At 46.3% G+C, this 23,773-nt stretch overlaps 1 protein-coding gene across 1 annotated transcript; it reads right to left on the bottom strand.

Annotated features, from left to right (window-relative positions):
* Positions 1-2,969: 2,969 nt before the first annotated feature.
* On the bottom strand, positions 2,970-23,103 carry KCNJ1 (potassium inwardly rectifying channel subfamily J member 1). Its single transcript, XM_081172694.1, has 2 exons — positions 23,046-23,103; positions 2,970-4,248 (listed from the first exon to the last, which is right to left on the bottom strand). The coding sequence occupies exon 2, from the start codon at positions 4,232-4,234 to the stop codon at positions 3,116-3,118; it is 1,119 nt and encodes a 372-aa protein (XP_081028820.1). The 5' UTR covers positions 4,235-4,248; positions 23,046-23,103; the 3' UTR covers positions 2,970-3,115.
* Positions 23,104-23,773: the final 670 nt, after the last annotated feature.

Here is a 23,773-nt window from a genome sequence, read left to right as displayed (position 1 = left end):
TCCTGCCATGGCGAACTACTATTGCATACATTCAGGAATTGCTACCATCGCCTGATATCTGCCTTCACCACATTTGGTAGGCATACACAAAGGTAAGGGGACCTCTGTCAGCATCGCCCTTGAGCCAGTGCCACCAACTGGACTCATCCACTTCAGCCCCAACTGGGCTAGGCGAGCTGGGTAGCACTTCCAGAGACCACCTTCTGCACATGAACAGGTCAAAGTGCTGTGGACTCACAGCTTAGAGTTGTGAGCACCGGATTCACTCCAACAAAAAGACAGTCGTCGCACAGCAGAGTACAGCAGAGTCTGAGTATATAAACAACTCAGAGAGCAGCTCTGTAGAATATCTTCTTATTCTATCTACAACTATACAAACTATATACAGAGCTTAATAGGTCTAAGCATAAATAAATGCTGCACTGCACTGAGTATCTGCAGCTGCCCTTAGCAGCAACCTTATCTCTACACATGATCTCTAACACTCAGTCTCTCTCCCTCTCCGACACTGACTGACTGACTGACTTGGTGCTGGAGCAGAATAAGTAGAGACCAGAACACGCCTCCTCCTCTCTGGAGAATCAGCAGACTCCTCAGGAGATTCTTGGATATGGGAGGGGTGAAATCTAGGCAGCCTGGCCTAGTGGGAAGATTAGTTAAGTGACCCAGCAAGATCGGATCTGGTGAAGCATCACTTGCTACAGAGGAAGTATTACAAAATAACTTCCTTCAAGGCAGACAGCTTCTCCATAGCCAAGTGGTATGTTTTAGCAACGATATCCAACTGGATCCCTAAATAAAATGGGAATATGGGCAAAAGGTATTGAGCTATTGCTTGCCAGCTTCCAGCCCCCGCTTGGGCAGGGGGCATATTGTGCAGCCATCATGATATGTAAATTTACAGGGCCGACGCTGGCCAGAACCCCTAAAGAAGTCCCAACCAAGCTGCCACCAAGCCAGCTTCCTTTTCAGACACACACTCTGTGCAATGCAAAAAAAAAAAAAACAAAAACAAAAAAAACAACACACACTCCGTGCAGTGCACACACTCTCCATGCAATGCAACTACACACTCCGTGCAATGCAAAAAGCACGCTCTGTGCAATGCAACTACACACTCCGTACAATGCACACACAAAACCTCTGTGCAATGCAACTACACACTCCGTGCAATGCAAAACACACTCTCTGCAATGCACACACCTTTCATGCAATGCAACTACACTCCATGCAATGCAACTACACACTCTGTGCACTGCACCCTCTGTTCAATGCAACTACATACTCCGTGCAATGCACACACACTCCGTGCAATGCAAAAAACCAAAGCAAAACAAAAAACACTCTGTGCAATACAACTACACCCTCCATGCAATGCACACGCACTCCATGCAATGCAACTACACACTCCCTGCAATGCACACACACTCCATGCAATGCAACTACACACTCCCTGCAATGCACACACCCTTCATGCAATGCAACTACACTCCATGCAATGCAACTACACACTCCGTGCACTGCACACCCTCTGTTCAATGCAACAACAAACTCCGTGCAATGCAACTACACCCTCCGTGAAATGCAACTACACACTCCGTGCAATGCAACAACACACTCCGTGCAATGCAACTACACACCCTCCGTGCAATGCAACTGCAAATCTCCTAGCAATGCAATGCAATTGCAGCCCGTGCAGCGCCGTGCTCTGCAACGCACAGAGCAAACTGCAATGCGGGCACGCAAAGGTGCTTTCTCCCAGTTGCATATTGCAAACATGGCGCCCATTACATCCCTCGCAGTGAGGTAACCACCAAAAGGACTTAAGTGTCCAGGTAGAGCATGGGGGAGCATGCAGCTGTCCCATACAGGGACCAATCCTGCAACCTAGGCATTACCGGCACTATGCGCTGACCCAGTGAAACCAATGCTTCATGGACCACATGGGGACACTATTCAGGCCGGAAACGCTTCCAGGCCATCGAATTCTAGGGCAAAGCCCTAGGATCACCTGCTAGGCCAGGCATAAATGTTTCCAGTGAAATAGCAGAGTTGAGGTAGCCCACAGCTTGTCCAGGTACCCCTGCTTGCCCTTTTAGAGGGAAGCACCCCTTCAAGAAACCCAAAGTTCTTTTATCACAAATGGGCCGAACTGCCCAGCAACAGAATAGCCCATAAGGAGCAGTTTGTTTTGTTTTGTTATAACAATGGCTAAGAGGGGGATATGAACTCCCAGGTCCTAGTCCTGCACTTTAGCCACTAAGCCACAATGGCTCATCTCAAAATGGCAGTCGCCTCTATCAGGGCAAAACAAACTTAAAGAAAATAAACTTGTTCAGAAACAGCATAGTTCAAGAGCATATACAGAGTGCTCATAGTCCTTGGAGGCACAGGGAGCCATAAAGCCAACCTTCGGGGATACTATAAACGAAAGTGATACCAGCTAAGCTGGGAACAGCCCTGACTAGCCCCACAATTTCAACAAGAGAAATGGGGGAAACCTTTTTGCGAAAGAAAGCCCCTAACGGGGGCTCTCTCACTATTGGGAAAGGCAAGCCACAGATACAGGGAGAATCTTCCTACAGGGCAGGGTAAGGGGTGGGGTGGGAAATTGAACAGGAAAAGGGGGGAATTAAATTATTTAAGGGACTAGAGAGGATTAAAAGAAAGGGGAAATAAAGAAATAAAGAAATGTAACCAGACAATGAGAAGATTGTCCCAGTGCTCCATGTGATCCGATGCAAAACGGCCAAGAGGCCGTGCCAACGTCTGGCCCCTGTATATATAGACTCTGACCCCTCCTCCGAATTGGCAACAATCAAAACACCCCAGCAACCCAGTTTAACCATTTAAATGGCCGGGATTCAACTAAATTTGCCTAGTCACTGGAGGGTGGCCTGTTCCCAACCGCAACACGTGCTCTCTGCTAGGGAGAACACGCTTTAGCAGCACCCAGGGATTTGCTGCTGTGTACCTTGCCCTGGTAAAGTCTCACTCAGTATCCAAACAACCCAGTCCCTTTTCCCTTTTGTACTCAGAATATTCTTAGGCTTCTTTGGCGCAATATCCTAGTTTCTATCAAGAAGTCAGCATTCCTATCTCATCTGACTGAAGATTACATTTTTGTGTCATTGGTTTCACCGACTCCTTGAATTTGGAAGCCGAGGTTGTCATAGCCCATCTTTGCTTTGGCTTTGGCATCTTTCTCGTTGTAAAGGCAGAAGGCGCAGTGAGGGGTCTCCACCTCCACGGGTTTGCCAAAGTTATGGAAGTCCACCCTGTACTTCCCTTCTTTGGTCTTGGAGACGATGGGAGCAAAGCGATAGCCCCACAGCACCTCCTCGGCGATGTAAGAGGTCCGCACCTGACAGGTAGCACTGGTGGATTCCACCGTCCCATCTAGAAACACCACCAGCTCAAAGTCGTGTTGAAGGATGGTGTCCGCCGTCATGTGAAAGAAGGGGCTGTGCTTGTCAATGATGTGGTAGATGGTCAAGGGGGAGATGAAGAAGAGATTCTCGTTTCCGGCATCGACTACGAAGTCTATGTTGACTTGGTCCAAGATGATGGTCTCCCCTTCAGGTGTGATGGTGGTTTTCAAGAGCTTGCCATAGATGTGGCTCCCAATCAAAAGGCTTTTCCGAAGGTTGGCCACCCGGATGAGGAGACACAGCTTTCCGCCACGCTTGCTGATGACGGCATTCTTGCTGAAGGTGATGGTTTTTGCCCTCTTTTTGGGCCTAGAGATCTTGGCCAAGATGGCCCCGCACATGAACGAGTTGATGATAACCCCTAGGATAGACTGAATGATCAGCAGGAAAATGGCAGTGGCGCACTGTTCCGTAACACACCTGAAACCGTAGCCAATGGTGACCTGAGTCTCCAGGGAGAAGAGGAAAGCAGATGTCAAACCATTTATGTTGTCAACACATGGAGTGTGATTTATCGAAGGGCTGAACTCTGGCAGATCCTGGTGTATGTAGGCTACCATGTACCAGAGAAGGCCAAACAAGAACCAGCTACCTAAGAAGGCTGAGATGAAGATGGTCATCTTATATCTCCACCTGAGGTCCAAGACGGTGGTCCAGATGTCAACCAAGAAAACAAATCTTGATTGTTCTTCTACATTCCCAAACTCTATGTTGCATCTTCCATCTTTCGATACCAGTCTGGACCTTCGTCTTTTGTGTTCCACCCAGAGATGGGTGAAATGCTTCTGGAAATATTTGAGCATCTCCACCAGCCACTCTGGATAAGTAATGAAAAAAGAGGAACATGGAATAAACATTAGGACTGCAAGTAGCTTTTTTAAAAAACCAACAACAATCAAACAAATAGGAATTGGACCATTTGCAAAGGATTTCAATGGATTGGTGAATAAACAAATGTGTAATAGCCCAAGGGAGCGTTCTATAGTGGTAGTTAGCTCAGGTAGGCATGGAAATTTGCGTCTGTTCTGCTTCGTGGCTCTCCTGTAGAGCAGCTAAGTAGGCACTTTTATCCTTCACTCTCTTGCAGGGCCAAAAGTCACAGCAAGGTCATACAACAGCAAGGTGGTTCCCAGGGACACGTGGTTTGGAAAGTCCTTTTTGCTTGGTTATTGCTGTGTACATTTGATGAAGGCAGCTGCGAATGCATGAATTAACTTTGCTGGATGGTGCTTGCAATGCGAGTAGCAATAATGGAAATCCTGCGGTGTGTTTTATAAATGTATCAGTCATGTCTCATGCATGCATGCAATTCATTGCTTGGTGCTGATGAGTGATCTGAGTGGCGAATGTGCATGTGTGAACCAGAGCTCAGGGATGCCATCATGATTTTGAAGCTGCCTGCTAGTCTTCTAGGAGAGTGTTTTGAGGAGCCTCAGGATTTAACTTACTGCTGCATCAAGGTGACATTTCACAGCAAAAACTTAAACCCTTCACCCATTCCTCCACCACAACTCCCACCCACCAACATGGATGTGCTTTTTTTGGTGGCTGTTTTCAAACTTTCCAACCACAGGCCAAAGTGGATCTTAATGTAACATGGAAAGAAAGAGGAATTTGTAGAACGCCAAGCACCACTGAGGCTTGACTGGTGATTGCCTTATAAGAATTTTAAGGTCTCAAATATAGAATAAATATTCATAAATACACACCTACCTAAATATATGAACCATGTGTCTGAAATAGTATGGGAGAGCAATCCTGAAGCCATTTTGACTCTCCCAATGACCTCAAATATTCCTCGGAAGTAAGTGAGGCAAAAGGGGAAGTTTTCCCATTGTATTTTTGCTTGCAAATCCTGTCTTAAGGGTGTATTTGTGTATGAATAGGGTGAGCCTGTGTCATGGATTCAGGAACTGAGTATTAACCATCACAAAAGAATGCCCAGGATGCCCAGGTAATGCAATCAGTGACCATTATCAGGTATCCCGGCAGACAGGTTTTCTGTTGCAGACCGCCTCCTTCTGTGATGTATGTATGATTTTATTTTTTTGCTTTGGGCTACAGGGTGAGCAATTTTAAGAGTCTCTATAAGGGCTTGCGCGCCATTGTTCAGGGTGCTCCTCCCTCCTGCGTGTGGTGAGTGGGGACCCCGTTGCAACAGTTTATTTTCCTTTAATAAAGATCAGGCTTTCTAGCCACTTTGTTTCTCACATATACTCTGGTTGGCCTCTGTTATTTCCTCCTACCGATAGGGAACCCTCAAGGACTCTATATGGGCTCTGGAATACCCCATAAGGGAAAGGAAGCAGTTTTTTCTTATAACAGTTGCATTATGGACTTTTAGTACGGTGAAGACGTTTGTATTCTTACAGGCCTTTTAACTCACTCTGTGGGTAAGTTTGTGTTGGCCTTGGATTGTTGCTAATGCTGATTCGTATTTTATGTAGTTGGTTATTCTTGATGTGTGGCTTTTTCATTTCGAGAGGTTGTACTATATTTTTTTTAAATAATTTTTTAAACCACCCAGAAAACTTAGGTGATGGGCAGTATAGAAACATAACATATAATAATAAAGCAGTGTCCCTTTCATTGGGTACCCCAGCATTCTCCAATGGGATGTTTGCCCAATGTTCTAGACTACAACTCCCATCAGCCCAAACCAGCTTGATGGGAGTTGTAGTTATAGTTCAAAATAGCTGGGTGATGCCAGGATGGGGAAGGTTTGGCTAATCACCTGAGTCATCTCCATCTTCTCAGCCTTCTGCCTAGACAAGCAAGACATCCTGGCACAGGTAAGGCACACAGGGCGTGCTCAAAATCCTTTCTCTTGATTCAATCAACAAGTGAACCTATTGATTTATTGGACCTGTTGATTTATTGTGACCCAGCAGGGCTCAGCAGCAAGGAAGATTCTGCCAGAGAAAATGCATTAGTCTTCAAGGTGGTACAAGAGCCTAGCACACCTTTGGCTGCGGGATACAAACACGGCCACCCCTCTGGAATTTGGATCATGTGACTGACAGAATGTATTATTTGGGAGCACACAGGAGTATTAATGTACTCGTTTCCGAGATATGCAGATTTCGATGTTCCCATTCAGCTCTCAAAGGCCTTGTGGCCATTTTTGTTCCGGCCTTCCACCCCTGCTCGGGGGTGGGGGTGGAGAGGGAGTCCGGTTAAACTTTAAGCAAGTGTGTGGCCACAGGAAGAGGAGCAAGGTTATTTTACAGTTCAAACGTTTCGCGTCCTGGCCCTTACTTAGCATGTTCATGTTCAAAACACAGCCTGGAGCACTAAGAAAACATCCCTGTGCAATGGAGCATTCTTGGTACTTTTCCAACATCTGACTTTTCATTTCTCCTTGTGCTTTAATTTTTTTTGGGGGGGGGTGAGGGGGTTAAGTCTCAAAACTTGTGAGTGCCTTATTTAGAGTCTTTCTTTATAACAACCCCCCTCCTATAACATACTGTTTCTGTATTGCAATTCTAGGGGTGTTGCGGTTGGGAAATGCTTGGGTTGCCAAATGCACAGTTGTATATGCCAGAAGGCTGCCATCTGTTCATAGGCTGGGACCGAAAGGAGGCTCAAACAAGGGTTTGTGGGTGACCAGGGTGAGTTTGGGCTTTCAAAATTGTAAACAGCTGAACAACCCATGCAATTGTATCATGGCTCTTTGCGCATCCCTATTACACAAATTCAGTAGTTAATCGTCATCATTGTTGGTGCATGAAACTTCTGCTACTCGATCTGCAGCTAGGATCGCAGAATCAGAGAATTGTAAGGTGGGAAGGGACCCAAAGTGTCATATAGTCCAACCCCATGCAATGCAGGAATCAAATCACAGCTAACCTTTACCTGCAGCAGAACATGATGCTGAAGTGGGGTGGACCATTTTGGGGTTGTTCTTAAATGTTTTAGAAGCTCTTAAACTTTTATTTAAGTTTAAAGTTTATTTAAAGAGAGCCAGTGTGGTGTAGTGGTTAAGAGCGGTGGACTCGTAATCTGGTGAACTGGGTTCGTGTCTCTGCTCCTCCACTTGCAGCTGCTGGGTGACCTTGGGCCAGTCACACTTCTTTGAAGTCTCTCAGCCCCACTCACCTCACAGAGTGTTTGTTGTGGGGGAGGAAGGGAAAGGAGAATGTTACCCGCTTTGAGACTCCTTAAAGGGAGTGAAAGGCGGGATATCAAATCCAAACTCCTCCTCCTCCTCCTCCTCCTCCTCCTCCTCCTCCTCCTCCTCCTCCTCCTCCTCCTCCTCCTCTTCTTCTTCTTCTTCTTCTTCTTCTTCTTCTTCTTCTTCTTCTTCTTTTTAAATGGTACACTTTTGCTGCTTCCCTGTTTGCCACTCTGGGCTCCTTTCCGAGATAGATGGTAACGGTTACTGTAACTATTATTATTGCCTTTTTTTTTTTTACTGCTTCTCCAATTTAAAAGTCCATGCAATTCAAAACAAACTCTTCAGAGAGTGCAAGAGTGGAGGGGTGTTCACATTCTGCTCTTCTGCAGTGAAGTTTGTTTCTCCTGCCACAACTGCTATACAGTGGTACCTCGGGTTACAAACACTTCGGGTTACAGACTCCACTAACCAAAAAGTAGTACCTCGGGTTAAGAACTTCACCTCAGGATGAGAACAGAAATTGTGCGCCGGTGGTGCGGCGGCAGCAGGAGGCCCCATTAGCTAAAGTGGTACCTCAGCTTAAGAACGGTTTCAGGTTAGGAACAGACCTCCAGAACGAATTAAGTTTGTAACCAGAGGTACCACTGTACAACTAGGCTTCAATTGATTTCCATTGGGGACATGGACAGGCGATTTTGTCTCTCTCCTCTGCAAAGGTGTTCACACATTGGCTAGAGACAAAGCTGGTTTGAGGAACAAACCAGGAGCTTCTTATAGCAAAGAACGAGATACACCTGCATTGGGGATCATGTCAGGTGTGAACGTGGCTTTAAAACCCAGCATTGGCGATGCAGAGGGTGCCCAGCCAACAGGAGTGTGCTTGGCACAGCTAGAGTCTCTAACCTCACCCAGTCCCTGCTGTGCAAGTTTAAACTTGCAGGGAGTTGTGTGTGTGTTTGTGTTTTAATGCAGGGGAGCTTTGAGGAAGTGTGAAATTACAAACATGGCAAATAATGTGCAATGCCAAATCCAGATCTCCCTTCTCTAAATCCAGCTTCTCTCTTGCTAAGCGCCTATCAGTTGTCAGAATAAGTCCCTGCCTGGGTTTAACACTCCAGCATATGCTGGGTGGGTGGGCATTGTTCTCAGCCTTTCTTCTCAAAATAAAGCATGCATGTTGTATAACGCAGGGTGGTCATGAAAGGTGTTTGCTAAGATTCAAGAGGAACCCAAAACCATCTTGTGGTTAGCATTCTAGTATAAGCTCGGTGCGATTAGAGATCGTGGTTCCCTCTTGAAACAACGCTTACGTAACACACGTTGTATAATGCAGAAGGCTCCTAAGGAGAGTTCAGCTGAAATCTGCAGAGTAACCAGAGCTTGTCTTCTCTAATTTACCAAGGTGTATTAATTGCTTGGGCAGGGAGAACATCCATCGTTGCTGCCCTTGCAAGAGAATTCTGGGTTGATTTTAAGCGGAGGGAATGTGGCATCTGATCTGATGGAAGGAATATGAGGTGTCTGCAGAAGCACCACTCATTCCTGAACACTTCTAACGATAAAGGTGCTTATTCCATACTTGTATTAAGTTAGATTGCTAATTCCCTAACTGTTTGCCAGAGCCTGCCAGTTTGCTGTGAGATCTCCTGATTTGCCACAATAAATAGAATGAATAGGAGTGTTGGGATACGTCTTAAGATCAAGTCAGGTCATTGATCCTTCCCAGCCCTCCAGATGTTTTGGACTACAACTCAGGTACCCATAAAAATATTAGAATTGCCCCCATATTTAAGAACATTGACATTATAAACAATTCTTAAAAACCTGGGGAAAACAAAAACATTTTAGTCGCAAAAAAAAGGATAGCAGCCAGGGTCTTTCTTCTTGGGGTAAGCATTCCAGAGGAGCCACTACTAAAAAGTCTCTGCTGTCTGCACTTGAGAGGCCTCCCCTGTTAAAAGGGGCTGTGTGTTGTATCTCTGCATGAATAACTGTTATCCCAGGAAGCATACCCAAAATTCCTAATGAAGCAATGAGGCAAGCATCTCCCAGAGGTGAACTAGGATTCATCCACAGCCTAAAAGTGTAGAAAGATTCAGAGTAGAAAATGTACTGGGTCTGCCATTTTTAATGCAGAGAACAAGCTTCCCTTGGCTTTCTGGTGCAGTTTCTCATCAGTAAACTCCCTAGAGATGTAAAACATCTACTCATCATTTTTAAATTGTCATTTAATAGCTCCATCCCTGGAACAAATCTAACCCCCCCCCCTTTTTTACCTCCATAGTGTTAATGTTCCCTGCACACACAATCTGTTCCTATTCACTCTCTTTAATCTTTCTTGCAAACATTTATCTTGTTTCATTTTACATTCTGGCTTTTAAAGGAGTTCCCTTCCCTGCATGCACATAAACAACACTTGTCTATTTTTCACCTTTTACTTTTCGTGATGGAAGCATGCATACCAATTGCAGCTTTTCTTTATGACCAGAAATACATCGTGTCTCCCACTTCTGTAATAACGGCTATTGACTTGAAGTTGTGATGTCATAAACAGCAAGCAGTCAAGTGGATTCAAGCTTCTGAGACACACCTTCCCCCCTCCCCTCAAAAAGGGTGATGCTGAACCAGTTACTTTCTCTTTTCTGCTCCCTCTTCAGATCCTGACCTTCCTCACAGGATTCTGGGTGGCAGAAAAAAGGGGGCAGTGAGTTGCCATAGGCATGGCCTTGAGCTCCTTGAGGGAAAGGTAAAAAATAAGTACATGAATGTAAAGAACATCAGAAGGGCCTGCTGGATCAGACCAATGGCACATCTAGTCCAGCATCCTGTTCTCACAGTGGCCAACCAGATGGGAAACCCATCAGCAGAATCTGAGCCCAAGAGCTTTTGATGTTCTCTTCCTCCTCCATGAATTTGCCTAATCCTCTAAGAAAATCATCCACATCCTTGGTTCTTGTGGGAACAAGTTCTATACCAAGAGTCAGCAAACCGGTTTAGCAGGGGGCCGGTCCACTGTCCCTCAGACCTTGTGGGGGGCCAGACTATATTTTGAAGAAAAAATATATGAACGAATTCCTATGCCCCACATATAACCCAGAGATGCATTTTAAATAAAAGCACACATTCTACTCATGTAAAAACACCACACAGGCCCCACAAATAACCCAGAGATGCATTTTAAATAAAAGGACACATTCTACTCATGTAAAAACACGCTGATTCCCAGACCACCATCTGCGGGCTGGATTTAGAAGGCGATTGGGCCGGATCCGGCCCCCGGGCCTTAGTTTGCCTACCCATGTTCTATACTTTAGATATGTGCTGCCTCAATAAGGCCATGCTCTCTTTATTAGGGAGTATAAATGCCTCAAATGCTCAGCCTCTCTTTTTCTCTCCGTCTCTCTGTCTCTCTCTTGTCAGCTCTTGGAAGTCTGGGACTTCCAAGTTTCCACCACCTCCCAGTCACGCAGATGCGCACACCCACAAGTCTAGCAATTTAGGTAATTAATTTCACTGTCACTGTTGGCTGCCAGAAATATGTAGTTGTTCGAGGAGATTAGCAAGGATATAATGAATAACTAAATGGGTCTCGTGAACCGGGGGTGCACTGTGGATGCCCTAATCCAAGGCTTTGGCTATGGACACATTAGAGGTTTGCAACGCAGTACGGTTGTTTCCCCTCTGCCATATTTCAAGTCACATTTGTACATTGCTCTGCACTTCAAAGAGGTGTTAGGAATGCCTTCACTCAGTGCATATTACCTGTTTGGTTCCCCAGTGCTTGCAACCCCCCTGAACTCCTATCCAACGAAGCCATCATTTGGGCAGCTGCTATGGCTGCCTGAAACGGATACACCTCAGTTGAACCACGACTTATGTTTCAAATTGGACGGAAACTGGTTTGAGGGAAATGCACTGTTGTAAACAAAAATTGCCCTTTTCCCTTATGGGGTATCCAAGAGCCCATATAGAGTCCTTACATAGGTTCCTTATTGGTAGGAGAAAATAACAGAGGCCAACCAGAGAATATTGAGAAGCAAAGCAGCTAGTAAGCTTGATCTTTATTGATCTGTTGTTGCAACAGGGTGCTCCCCTCACACGCAGGAAAGGAGGAGGAACCCAGAACAATGGTGTGCAAGGCCTTATAAAGATTTTTGGAATTGCCACCCTGTAGATCAAGACCACCCCCAGAAACATCATACATACATCACAGAAAAGGCGGTCTAAAACAGAACATTTGAATGTTGTTTTTCTCCTATCATTGTTTATTTCCTCTCTGGCAGGTTACTTGATTGGATTTCCTGGGTAGCCTGGCTAGTCTTTTGTAGTGATAAATACTTAGTTCCTGGGCCAGGTCACAGGCTCACACCCTATTCAAACACAGACAGGATTTGTGAAGGAAAAGACAATGGGGAGGCTTTTCCATTTTGACCTTGCAGAGAAAAGATTTGCTCAATTTAGGAATCAAAATGGTTCCAGGTTGGCCTTCCTGTGCTGATCTATGTATGTGCTTGGTTGGTACACTTATGAACATCACCATATATCTAAGACCATAAAATTCCTATTACAGCACCAGACAGCTGTATTGCTCAAGAAACGGCAGAATAGCCGTGCACTGTGGCTCATGTCATGTGTACATAGCTTCAAACATCAGCACCTCCTTTCCTCTTTCCTCTGTTGCCTTTCCTCCTGTCTCCCTTGGTTTTTGCACCACTGCACCTCCTCCTGTTTCAGAACAGAAACACAGGAAACTGCTTTATAGCGAGTCAGACCATAGCTCCATCAAACTCAGTATTGTCTACACTGACTGGCAGCAGCGGCTCTGCAGGCAGAGGTCTCTCCCAAGCCCCACCTGACTTGCCTGCAAAAGGTCCCATGTAGTCCATCTCTAGCATCTTGAGGGAGGGCTGGGAATGGCCCCTGCCTGAAACCCTGGAGAGCTGCTGCCAGTCAGTTGCAGGCAACACTGAGCAAGGTGAGTCACTGGTCTGACTCTGTGTAAGGGGGCATCTCTTGTTTGGCTGACTCAGAGGTGGAATGACAGGCATACCTGTTCCATGTATGGATGCTGATTGGGTTAAAGGGGACCTTGAGCCAGTCGCTTACTCTCAGCTTAACCAGGTTTTTGAGAGAGATTAGAAGATTGGGGGAACCATATATGCCACCTTGAGCTCCTTGGAGAAAAAGGTGGGATATAAGTGTTGTTGTTGTTGTTGTTAACTACTCCTACTCCTACTCCTACTCCTACTCCTACTCCTACACCTACTCCTACTCCTACTCCTCAGTACTGGCTCCCAGTATGTTTCCGAGCAGAATTCAAAGTGTTGGTGCCCTAAATGGCCTGTAGACCTGAAGGAGCATGTCCACTCCCAATGTTCAGCCCAGACACTGAGATGGAGCACTGAGGGCCTTCTGGCGATTCCCTCAATGTGAGAAGTGAAGCTAAAGGGAACTAGGCAGAAGGCCTTCTCTGCAGTGGCACCCTCCCTGTGGAACACGCTCCCATCAGACGTCAAGGAGATAAATAACTACACAGCGGTTCTCAATCTGTGGGTCCCCAGATGTTGTTGGACTATAACTCCCATCATCCCTGAGCTCTGTATACAACTTTTAGAAGGCATCTGAAGACAGCTTTGTATAGGAAGTTTTTTAATATTTGATGTTACACTATGTTTCTATGTGTGTTGACAGCTGCCCTGAGTGGTTGGGGCAACCCATTGAGATGGATGGGGTATAAATAATAAATTATTATTATTATTATTAGGCAGAAGCCAAAATCTCATAATGTCGCCTCCTTTCATGAACAGCAAGTTGCACCACCTGATCCATGACCCACAGGAGAGGAGACAGAGGTCGCTGTGTTCCAGCCCCAGCCCGAGGTGTTAATGATTAAAGCCTGGAAAGGACTCAATGGATTTGGGATCATGTGAGCCATTGTTACTCTCCTGCCTCTCACCACCGCCTGCCTCGCTCCCCCACATCACCCCCATAGAATCTTGGAGTGAACTATTAACTATTATTTCCATAGAACCAAACACGCTCTCCTCAAAGCCAACTGTACCAGAAGCAGAAACGGATGATTCACGAGAGGGCAGCAGCTCTACCAGGGTAACAGTTCCAAGACTTCTTTATGTTGCATAGGCTACAGCGGAGCAGTCAAGTGCCCCCCCCCCCGCCTTGCAGGCAATTCCCACCCCTCAACAAGACAGCGGTGGGCAATATTGCACGCTCTTCACTCTTCCTCTTGATCAGCAGCTTAGGATCAGTTTGCCCAAAGGCTCGCCTTGCCCCTTACGTGCACACTCAGCCACTTTGACCTTACAAGTGCCAAATATCATTCGCTCCATACTTGAGAGAAATCAGTCTTTTCTATGGTCAGCCCCTATTCTCTGGAACTCTATGCCTACTGATATTAGGCAGATGCCTCTGTTGCATTGCTTTCAATGCCAGCAGAAAACCTTTTTATTTAAGCAAGCTTATCCATACATGTTAGGGGACACGGGTTAAACCACAGAGCCTAGGACTTGCTGATCAGAAGGTCAGTGGTTTGAATCCCCGTGACGGGGTGAGCTTTCGTTGCTCGGTCCCTGCTCCTGCCAACCTAGCAGTTCGAAAGCACATCAAAGTGCAAGTAGATAAATAGGTACCGCTCCGGTGGGAAGGTAAATGGCTTTTCTGTGTGCTGCTCTGGTTCGCCAGAAGCGGCTTAGTCATGCTGGCCACATGACCCGGAAGCTGTATGCCGGCTCCCTCTGCCAATAAAGCGAGATGAGCGCCGCAACCCCAGAGTCGGTCACGACTGGACCTAATGGTCAGGGGTCCCTTTACCTTTTCTATCCATACATGTTAATTATTACATGCATTTATTTTTTAAAAAATCAGTTTATTTCATATATCCCCTTCATGGATCACTGCCTTGTCATGGCAAAGGGCCTTGAATGACTCCAAGAAGCTATGACTATGTCTTGCAGGGCCACCCAAGATGGACAGGTCATAGCCAAGAGTTTTTTTTTTTTTATAAATTTTTTTATTGATTTTACAGAATTTTTAAAACAATACAAACATATAAAAAGACATACACACACGTATAGTTTCATAACCTTTTTTTCATAAACCATTTTCTCAGACTCCCCCATACCTCCCCTTTCTGCATCCCAATGTCCAAAAGTTTTTAACAACTCTAAATATTTCTGTCAGTCCTCTGTCCTCTTAATCTTTCCTTTAGTCTAATCTTGTATCGCTGTAACCCTTTCTTACTCAAAACCTCGACATTCTAACATTCAACAAGTTTATAGTAGTTCTTAAGGTAGGTTTTAAATTTCTTCCATTCTTCTTCCACCGTCTCCTTTCCCTGGTCGCGGATTCTGCCAGTCATCTCGGCTAATGTCATATAGTCCATCACTTTCATCTGCCATTCTTCCAGGGTGGGTAGATCTTGTGTCTTCCAATACTTTGCGATGAGTATTCTTGCTGCTGTTGTAGCATACATAAAGAAAGTTCTGTCCTTCTTTGACACCAATTGGCTGACAATGCCCAAGAGAAAGGCCTCTGGTTTTTTAGGAAAAGTACATTTAAGTACCTTTTTCATTTCATTATAAATCATTTCCCAGAAAGCATTTATTTTTTAAAAAATCAGTTTATTTCATATATCCCCTTCATGGATCACTGCCTTGTCATGGCAAAGGGCCTTGAATGACTCCAAGAAGCTATGACTATGTCTTGCAGGGCCACCCAAGATGGACAGGTCATAGCCAAGAGTTTAGACTAAACGTGATCCACCTGGAGAAGGAACTGGCTATCCACTGCAGTATTTTGCCAAGAAAAAAAAGGAGAAGCTTTGAGAAGAAAGCAAGAGTTTCCAAGGCATGCTCTGGTTCATGGGGTCACAGAGAGTCGAACACGACTAAGAAGACTCAACAATAACAATTTCATATATATTGTTTGGTCATTTTCATCATGCCTACTATTATCCAAAGTTGTTTTACTGCTCTTTTCAATTAATTTTGCATACCATTTGAATCAACCTGCTCAGGTTTACCTTTTTGATTAAGCACTATATAAATTCTGTTAAATAAATAAAATCAGGAGTGGAGAGGGTGTCATGCTCCCAGTGGTGTAGCATGCAAAGGGGGGCTGTGGGGCTGTGACTCCAGGCACATTTTCTTTAGGGGGCGCAACCAGCAACCCCACCCCACAACAGGCTCCCTCATTGAGGTTGGAGCCATGGGGTGGGAAGCTGGTGTCAGGTGGCCATTGGAGCTGGGCACCATTCCTTGAAGACAGGAGCTGTAGCCACTGTTATCTAACCGCTGGGGGGAACGTTTGCTCCACCCCCTGCCTTGAAGGAATGGAGCTGGGCTGCCACTGCTGATGCCAATCAGCCAATTTTCACAGTGCAGAATCAGGGGCGCAAGAGCCATTATTGGCACGAGAAGCCTGGTCACGAAAGGTGGCAATTAGCTTTTCCCACCTGCAGAGGCAAAAGGGATGCAGGTGGTGCTGTGGGTTAAACCACAGAGCCTAGGACTTGCCGATCAGAAGGTCAGTGGTTCAAATCCCCACAATGGGGTGAGCGCCCGTTGCTCAGTCCCTGCTCCTGCCAACCTAGCAGTTCAAAAGCACGTCAAAGTGCAAGTAGATAAATAGGTACTGCTCCAGCGGGAAGGTAAACGGCGTTTCCGTGCGCTGCTCTGGTTCACCAGAAGTGGCTTAGTTATGCTGGCCACATGACCCAGAAGCTGTATGCCAGCTCCCTCGGCCAATAAAGCGAGATGAGCGCCTCAACCCCAGAGTCAGACACTACTGGACCTAATGGTCAGGGGTCCCTTTACCTTTTTACCTGCAGAGGCAGCCCTGGGGAGAGGCTCTTTCAGAGATGCTCCAGGTTTGCAGACTCAGAGGTTGCTGCAGAATGGGGAAAGATTGTTCAGCTAAGCTCCTTAAGGTGGGCCTCATCCACAATATAGATTTAAAGCAGCACCATACCAATTTAAACAGCCATGGCTTCCTCCAAGGAATTCTTGAAAACGCAGTTTGATGTTAGCAGATCCCCTAGTCCTCTCTTAGACCGGAAATTCCCAGAGTGGTTTAACTGTCAATCCCTTTCCCTAGGAAAACGCTGGGAATTGTAGCTCTGTGAGGGGGAACAGCAGTCTCCTGACAGCTTTCAGCACCCTTGACAAACCAGGCTTCCTTGAAGGAAGCCACAACCATTCAGAATGGTGCAGAGCTGCTTTACACAGTGGTGTAGCGTGGGGGGTGCAGGGGGGGCCGGGCGCACCAGGCGCAACATCTGGGGGTTAGGGTTAGGGGGCGCAAATCCATGGGTTAGGGGGCGCAAATCCACGGGTTAGGGGGCGCAAATTACTTGCCTTGCCCCGGGTGCTGACAACCCACGCTACGCCACTGGCTTTACAGGTACAGGGGAACCTTGGTTCTCGAACGCTTTGGTACTCAAGCATTTCAGCTCCTGAACAACGAAAACATTCTGGTAAGTGTTTTGGATTTCAAACGGTTTACAAACGATTTGAAATGTTTACATTTGAGAACCAAGGTGCCACTGTATAGTGCAAAAGGGGGCATTTATTATCTCAGGATTCAAGCCTTGTCCGTGCACCAGGAAGGGACATCGGCTCAAAACTAAGAACATCAGGAAAGCCTGCTGGATTGGGCCAATGGCACATCTAGTCCAGCACCCTGTTCTCACAATGGCCAACCACATTCCCTTTATAGGAAACCGACAAGCGGGACCTGAGCCCAAGAGCAACTCTCCCTTGCTGTGGTTTCCAGGAACTGGAATTCACAAGAATTGCTGCCCCCACTGTGGATTGCTTCCAACAATCTGAATTGACCTCAGGATTCCAGCACAATTGCATTGGTCACGCATGAAGCCTGATGCTTGTGTGGCTATGATATCTGACTCTGCAACTGATGCTTTTTCTTCTTCACTCCCCACCAGCTGGCTTCTGGAAGAGAAGGCAGAGATCTCGGAGCCACCAGAGCAATGGAGGAAACTTCGAGTTTTCTCCTTGACGTTCCTGTACTTTTCCACCCATCGGCCATGTAAATTCATGAGTCTATATTCTGCCATGCAAATGGGGAGCTCGTCAGCCAAGCATTTGTCAATGAAGCTCTCCGTGCATCTCCTCCTACTTGGCAAAGATGACCTGCTGCTCTGCCTTTGTGGGAGCTGCACCTCTTCGGAGGAAAAAGTGATGTCCTGGGGCACTCCCAGGCAAGGGAGGCTATCCAATCACATCCAGGAAAATTCAGGTTGTGCAGTTAATGCTGATGTGGTGCTCTTGTGTGCCAAACCTGCTTCCACAAGAGATCAGACCTTATGTGCTAAGGGAAAGGACTGGGAAATGCAGGGTAGGGTATTGTCCAGGGGTTTCTGTTAGGGCCAAGATTTAATTTTGAAGATGTTAATTTTGCTATCATTGATATTAAGGTTTTGGGGGGTTCCTGCATATTTTTGGATCTTATTACGAGTTTTATGGGGATTACTTAATTTTGTTTTTCATCCATTGCTTAGGGCTACTTCTGTAATTATGTAACTTTTCATCTTGTAAGGCACCTTGAACATTTGTTTTAACTATGGAAAGGTGGCATGCAAAGAAGCCACGAGGGTGTTGCCAATGGATGGTGCCACAACATTGGCCCCCCTCTGCACTCTACATTTCAAGCAGTATCATTCCACTTTAAACAGTTGTGGCTTCCCCTAAAGAATCTTAGGAAATTAAGTTTGTGAAGGGTGCTGAGAATTGATAGGAGACCCTCTACACCCCAGCTAAAGGTAAAGGTAAAGGGACTCCCTGACCATTAGGTCCAGACCATTAGGTCCAGGCTGACTCTGGGGTTGCGGCGCTCATCTCGCTGTATTGGCCGAGGGAGCCAGCGTACAGCCATGTGGCCAGCATGACTAAGCCGCTTCTCGTGAACCAGAGCAGCGCACGGAAACGCCGTTTACCTTCCCGCTGGAGCGGTACATATTTATCTACTTGCACTTTGACGTGCTTTCAAACTGCTAGGTTGGCAGGAGCTGGGACCGAACAACGGGAGCTCACCCTGTCGTGGGGATTCGAACCACCGACCTTCTGATCGGCAAGTCCTAGGCTCTGTGGTTTAACCCAGAGTGCCACCCATGTCCCTACACCCCAGCTAGATCTACATTTATCCAGAGCTGTTTAATAATCAACTTCCCTTCCCAGAGAACTCCCAGGGAATGGTTGAAGACTGCTACAACCTCCCATGCTTTTCAGAGCAGTAGCAGCATTCCCTCTCTCTTCAAATCCCTCCTCAAAACCTACCTTTTCTGAGACACTTTAGCTCCACAAAGCCCAGTTCCCACATCCCCTGCCCTGCTGTGCCTCAGCCTGTAACAAGGCCTAAGCCCACACAATGGATTCCTGCATTCCTGTTGACTTGCTGCCTCTCACTCCCCTTCCTTTGTTGCTTCCTCTATGTTGCATTTTGAATTGTAAGCTCTGAGGGGCAGGGACTGTCGTCTTGCACTACATAGAGCACTGTGCATAGTGATGGTGCTGCTTAAATAAATAATCAATAGCTGTTTCTCTTGCCACCCCCAATTCAAAGTGATATTCCCCTGAAGAATCTGAAGAAGTGTGCATTCACACGAAAGCTTATACCAGAACAAACTTAGTTGGTTTACAAGTTGCTACTGGACAATTTTTTATTTATTTGATTTTTATTTTGATATTCCCCCTGTCATCCCAGTTGTTTCCTGAGTTGGTTTGTGACCTCAGAGGTGCAAAATAAATGTGGGATTGTTTAAACCATCCACTTCTGTGCTATGATGAAATGGAGGAAGGGTGTGCCTCTGACAGCAATATCTGATGCCCAGTACTGTCCATTCCAGTACAAGTTCAGTCCAAGTATTTCTGAAGAACTTGGGGGACATCAGCCAAGTTCTCTTTGCAAACCATGGTGGAATCTATGAAAGGAAGCTTGTCTTAAACTTCTCTACATATTGCATTCATTCTTGTTCTTTAGCTTCATGAATTAAAACAACACCCTGTTTTGTATTTCTAATTTCTTCCCCAAGTATAATTGATTTGCAAAACTTTGCCCGTTTTCAAGCTACGTTGAGTGATTTAGTGACCCATTACATGGGTCGCTGATGTGAAGAGGCGCGTAAGCAAATGAGATGCAAAAAGCTACTTTGCATTTGTGATTGCAGACACAGCCATTAATAACTTTGCCACACAATGCACTAAGAGCCTTCGCTGTTTGTTTGCCATTTTAATGCATCCGGTCAAATCCACCCATATAGCTCCATTGACCGTCTCTCCAGTGACAACCCCTTTGCCCTCTAAAGTGTTTGGAAAGACCTGGGCTAAATTCCATTGGTGGAGGGGGCGGGGTTGATTGTGTACAATTAACTTAAAATGCTCCATTAGAAAATTAAAACAATGGGGTGGATAACCTTCCCCAAACTACTTCCCATTGTGCTTTAGAGGCATTTTCTGGGGAGTGAGAGGGAAGGAGGAACTGGCGAAAACTGCCTTCCTCTCTTCTATCCATGGCAGCATCTCATGAATACAACGCCACTCATGGTCAGTCTGGATGCAGCCCAATATCCGTGAGGTTGTCCAAGATTCTAGCATAACTTTGCTCACCACGGGCACATTGACCCCCACATTGAGGGGGTGCAGCCACTTGATGTGCCTATAGTTGGTGCCCCTGTTGTTCAGGGTAAGCATAGGTAAAGGTAAAGGGACCCCTGACCATTAGGTCCAGTTGTGGCCGACTCTGGGGTTACGGCGCTCATCTCACTTTATTGGCCGAGGAGCCAGCGTACAGCTTCTGGGTCATGTGGCCAGCATCACTAAGCCGCTTCTGGCGAACCAGAACAGCACATGGAAACACTGTTTACCTTCCCGCCGGAGCGGTACCTATTTATCTACTTGCACTTTGATGTGCTTTCGAACTGCTAGGTTGGCAGGAGCAGGGACCGAGCAACGGAAGCTCACCCCGTTGCGGGGATTCGAACCGCCAACCTTCTGATTGGCAAGCCCAAGGCTCAGTGGTTTAGACCACAGTGCCACCCTCGTCCCTAAAGCCGCGTACTAAAGCATACTTCGGAGCATTTTTTAAAAGATGTACACTCCATATTTAAAGAAATACACCTAAAAGTATGAATGTTATGAATATGTGTTTGCAAATATATGTATGATAGGTATCACTGCAGAGCTGGTTTTTGACTGCAGCTTTCTGGAAAAGCAACACTTGGCTCCCTTTTTTCACATCACAGCTTGGTGACTGAGCACACACTTTGCATTCAGGAAGCCCCAAGTTAACTCCCTGCCATGTCTAGTAAAAGGGGGACGAGGATAGCAGGGTTGGGATAGACCCTTCCCTGAAACCTCAAAGGATTACTGTTACTCAGAGAAATACTGGGATTCATGGACCAGTTCTTTGACCCAGTACAGCAGGAGCAGCCAAAATGATACCCTCCCTAGTCAGTGGTCAGGGATGATGGCAGCTGTAGCCCAATGACTTATAGAGGGCACTATCTTTTTTAACAGAAGAGATCTATGTCTGCCCTATTTTATAAACCCTCTCATGTTAATAAATCTCATGAGATTTCCATTGCAGCAAATTAACTTCCCTTTCCAAAACTACAAAAGCTCTGCAGCTCAGACCTGAAGACCTTGAAGAAAAGAAATCACCGTCTGAGCCTGCCTGTGTGACATCTGCTGGATTTAGAGGTGGTGGGAGATACAGGCTCCTTTCCAGTGTCCCAGATTGTATGCAGCCATTTGGCCTGATTTTAATACTGACGCAGCTGCTTTTGGAAAGGCTCACAGCCATCGCTCTCCTGCCTGCAAAGGATGTGAGGTCCAGAAGTATCACCAGGTAGTCTGTGTGGTACACACAAGACCCTACAGAAGGAGCTGTGCAAACGACAAAGTTCCCCCTACAAGGAAGACCATGTTGTGATCTTGGTTGATCTGAGCATAGAAACCTTGCAACTCAGGTTGGCTTTCCATACCCTCCAAGTTGGCTTTCCATACCCTCTGAGTTAGCTTTCCATACCCTCCAAGTTGGCTTTCCATACCCTCTGAGTTAGCTTTCCATACCCTCCAAGTTGGCTTTCCATACCCTCCAAGTTGGCTTTCCATACTGTCAGGGAACTGGCGGCAACTTACGCACGAGCAACCCCTAAATCCATTACACATACCCTCCGAGTTAGCTTTCCATACGCTCCAAGTTGGCTTTCCATACACTTCCTATTTTCCAGGGACAGCCCTGAGTTACAAAAGCCATCCCAGCTTCTGATGTGATCCTGGAATGTCCCAATTTCCCCCACCAGTGCTGCTACAGATGACCCAGCACTTGTCTTGAACAATGGCTGCGAGGAGGCATCCCGTTGCCTCTCCATGGCCTCTCCATGGCCACTGCTGCCAGCCTCCTCCCTTGGGCAGCTCGTAGCGGCTGCTGGAGAGCAGTTGAGGAAGAGGAGAGGCTGTCCCTATTGAGCCTCGCATGACGCACCAGCTCTGAGGGGCAGGCAAAGGGCAGGGCTGCCCTTGGCAGGAAGAAAGAGGAAGCAGAGCAGAGTGCAAGCTTTGTGTGTCTGCATCTAATCTTGCCCTTTTCTAAAATTTATTTACTGGCGTGTGCGTTTCTTTTTGGAAATCTACCAAAGAATAAAATAAAATTGGAAATAAGGGTGTGTTTTTCTGAGGACAGAGGAGAGAGTGTGTGCTGTGTCCCATTGGTGTGGTGGTGGTGGAAATGTTCTGTGGGGCAGTGGAGGACAAAAAGAGAGGGGGGTTGAGGAGGGGCAGCTGTGAAGGAGTGGGAAATATCTCTATTTTTATCTGAGGAATGTTCCATGCAGATGTGATTTTGCATCTGAGTTAATTGTGCATCAGAGAAGCAACATTGTATCTCAGCCATCAGACACCATGAAGTACAGGACCTCTTCACTCTGCCTGACCTCAGCCCACTCACTGAGCCTTTGGATCAAGAGGAGGGGAACAAGGACCAGATGCAGATGTCCCCAAGGGACAAATCCCTGCAATCAGATGAACATAATTTTGGCTGGGCAACATGGATTGGGTCCCTGGCATGGAGGCTAAGGGGACTTTAACCCTTTGCCTCCTGCTGTGGTTCCAATCTGTGCCTGCTGACAGGGCTTCAAAGGCAGATCTGAACCCAAGACTTGATCTGCTACACACACCCTCTCCTATTGTCTACCCATCTCTCCATTTGACAGGTCCTGATCAGAAAAGACTTTTAAACATTGCAGGAAGGTGCCAGTCAAACTACAGAGCAGCCTTTTCCCAGCCTTTCAGGTGCTTAGGACTGCAATGCTGACTGCCTCTGACAATTGGACCTGTTGGTCCTCCAAAATATCTGGAGAGCACAAGGTTGAACTGTAGAATATACAGTTCAATTAACTGTATGGCTTGCCCTGTTACCTGAGACTAATTTCGACCAGAAATTCAGCATATGATTGCTTCTCTTACCTTCTTTGCTAAACAGTAAGGTGAGGGATGTTCCAGCCTTTCCCTGTTGATCTTTTCTTCAGCCCCTGTAAAGCTGCGGCTTCCTAGGCTGTTGTGGTCCACTAGCTCTTGAATTCTCTGCCAAGCAGCTTGGGACTTTCTTTGGCATTTATGAATCAATGTGTGAGCTTAAACTGGTTGCCAGCTCATCTATATGCAATGGCACAATTAGGAGTGTGGCTTACTTTATAACCCCGCTGGAAGGAGAGAGAGGAGTGGCTGCTTCGAAGGGCTTAGATTCAGCAAAGGTGTCGAACTTCCAAAGCAGCACTGGCAACAAAAACACCTGAGTACAGAATGATGGCCCAGAAACTGAATGTGGCTTCCCCCAGCATGAAACTGACCTCGCCATGGTGGTTTCCAAGTATTCTGCTTTCAAGAAACTCTTTCAACATCAACTCATCTGCCAAGGGAGAGGCAGAGAGAGACCTTCTCTTTAAAGTACTGAAACTGCCCAGGTCCAGGTTTCTCCAGAAAGTGGCTACTTCATAAGGACATGCTAGCCACGAACACAGCCCTTGGATGCCCAGATCTTGGTGCCATCCATATGTGAGATCAAATGGGCAGCTTCAAGAGATTGGTCTCTCTCATTGGCAGCATCAATATCGTAGAACTCCCTGATGGTGGAGATTCACAAAGCTACCTCTTTAGATGACTGGAAAAGAAATTTAACATATATATATATATAT

Source organism: Podarcis bocagei (genome assembly GCF_964188305.1).
Source record: "Podarcis bocagei genome assembly, chromosome: 15".
NCBI classification, from domain to species: Eukaryota; Metazoa; Chordata; class Lepidosauria; order Squamata; family Lacertidae; genus Podarcis; species Podarcis bocagei.
This window is presented reverse-complemented; position numbering and strand designations above follow the sequence as displayed.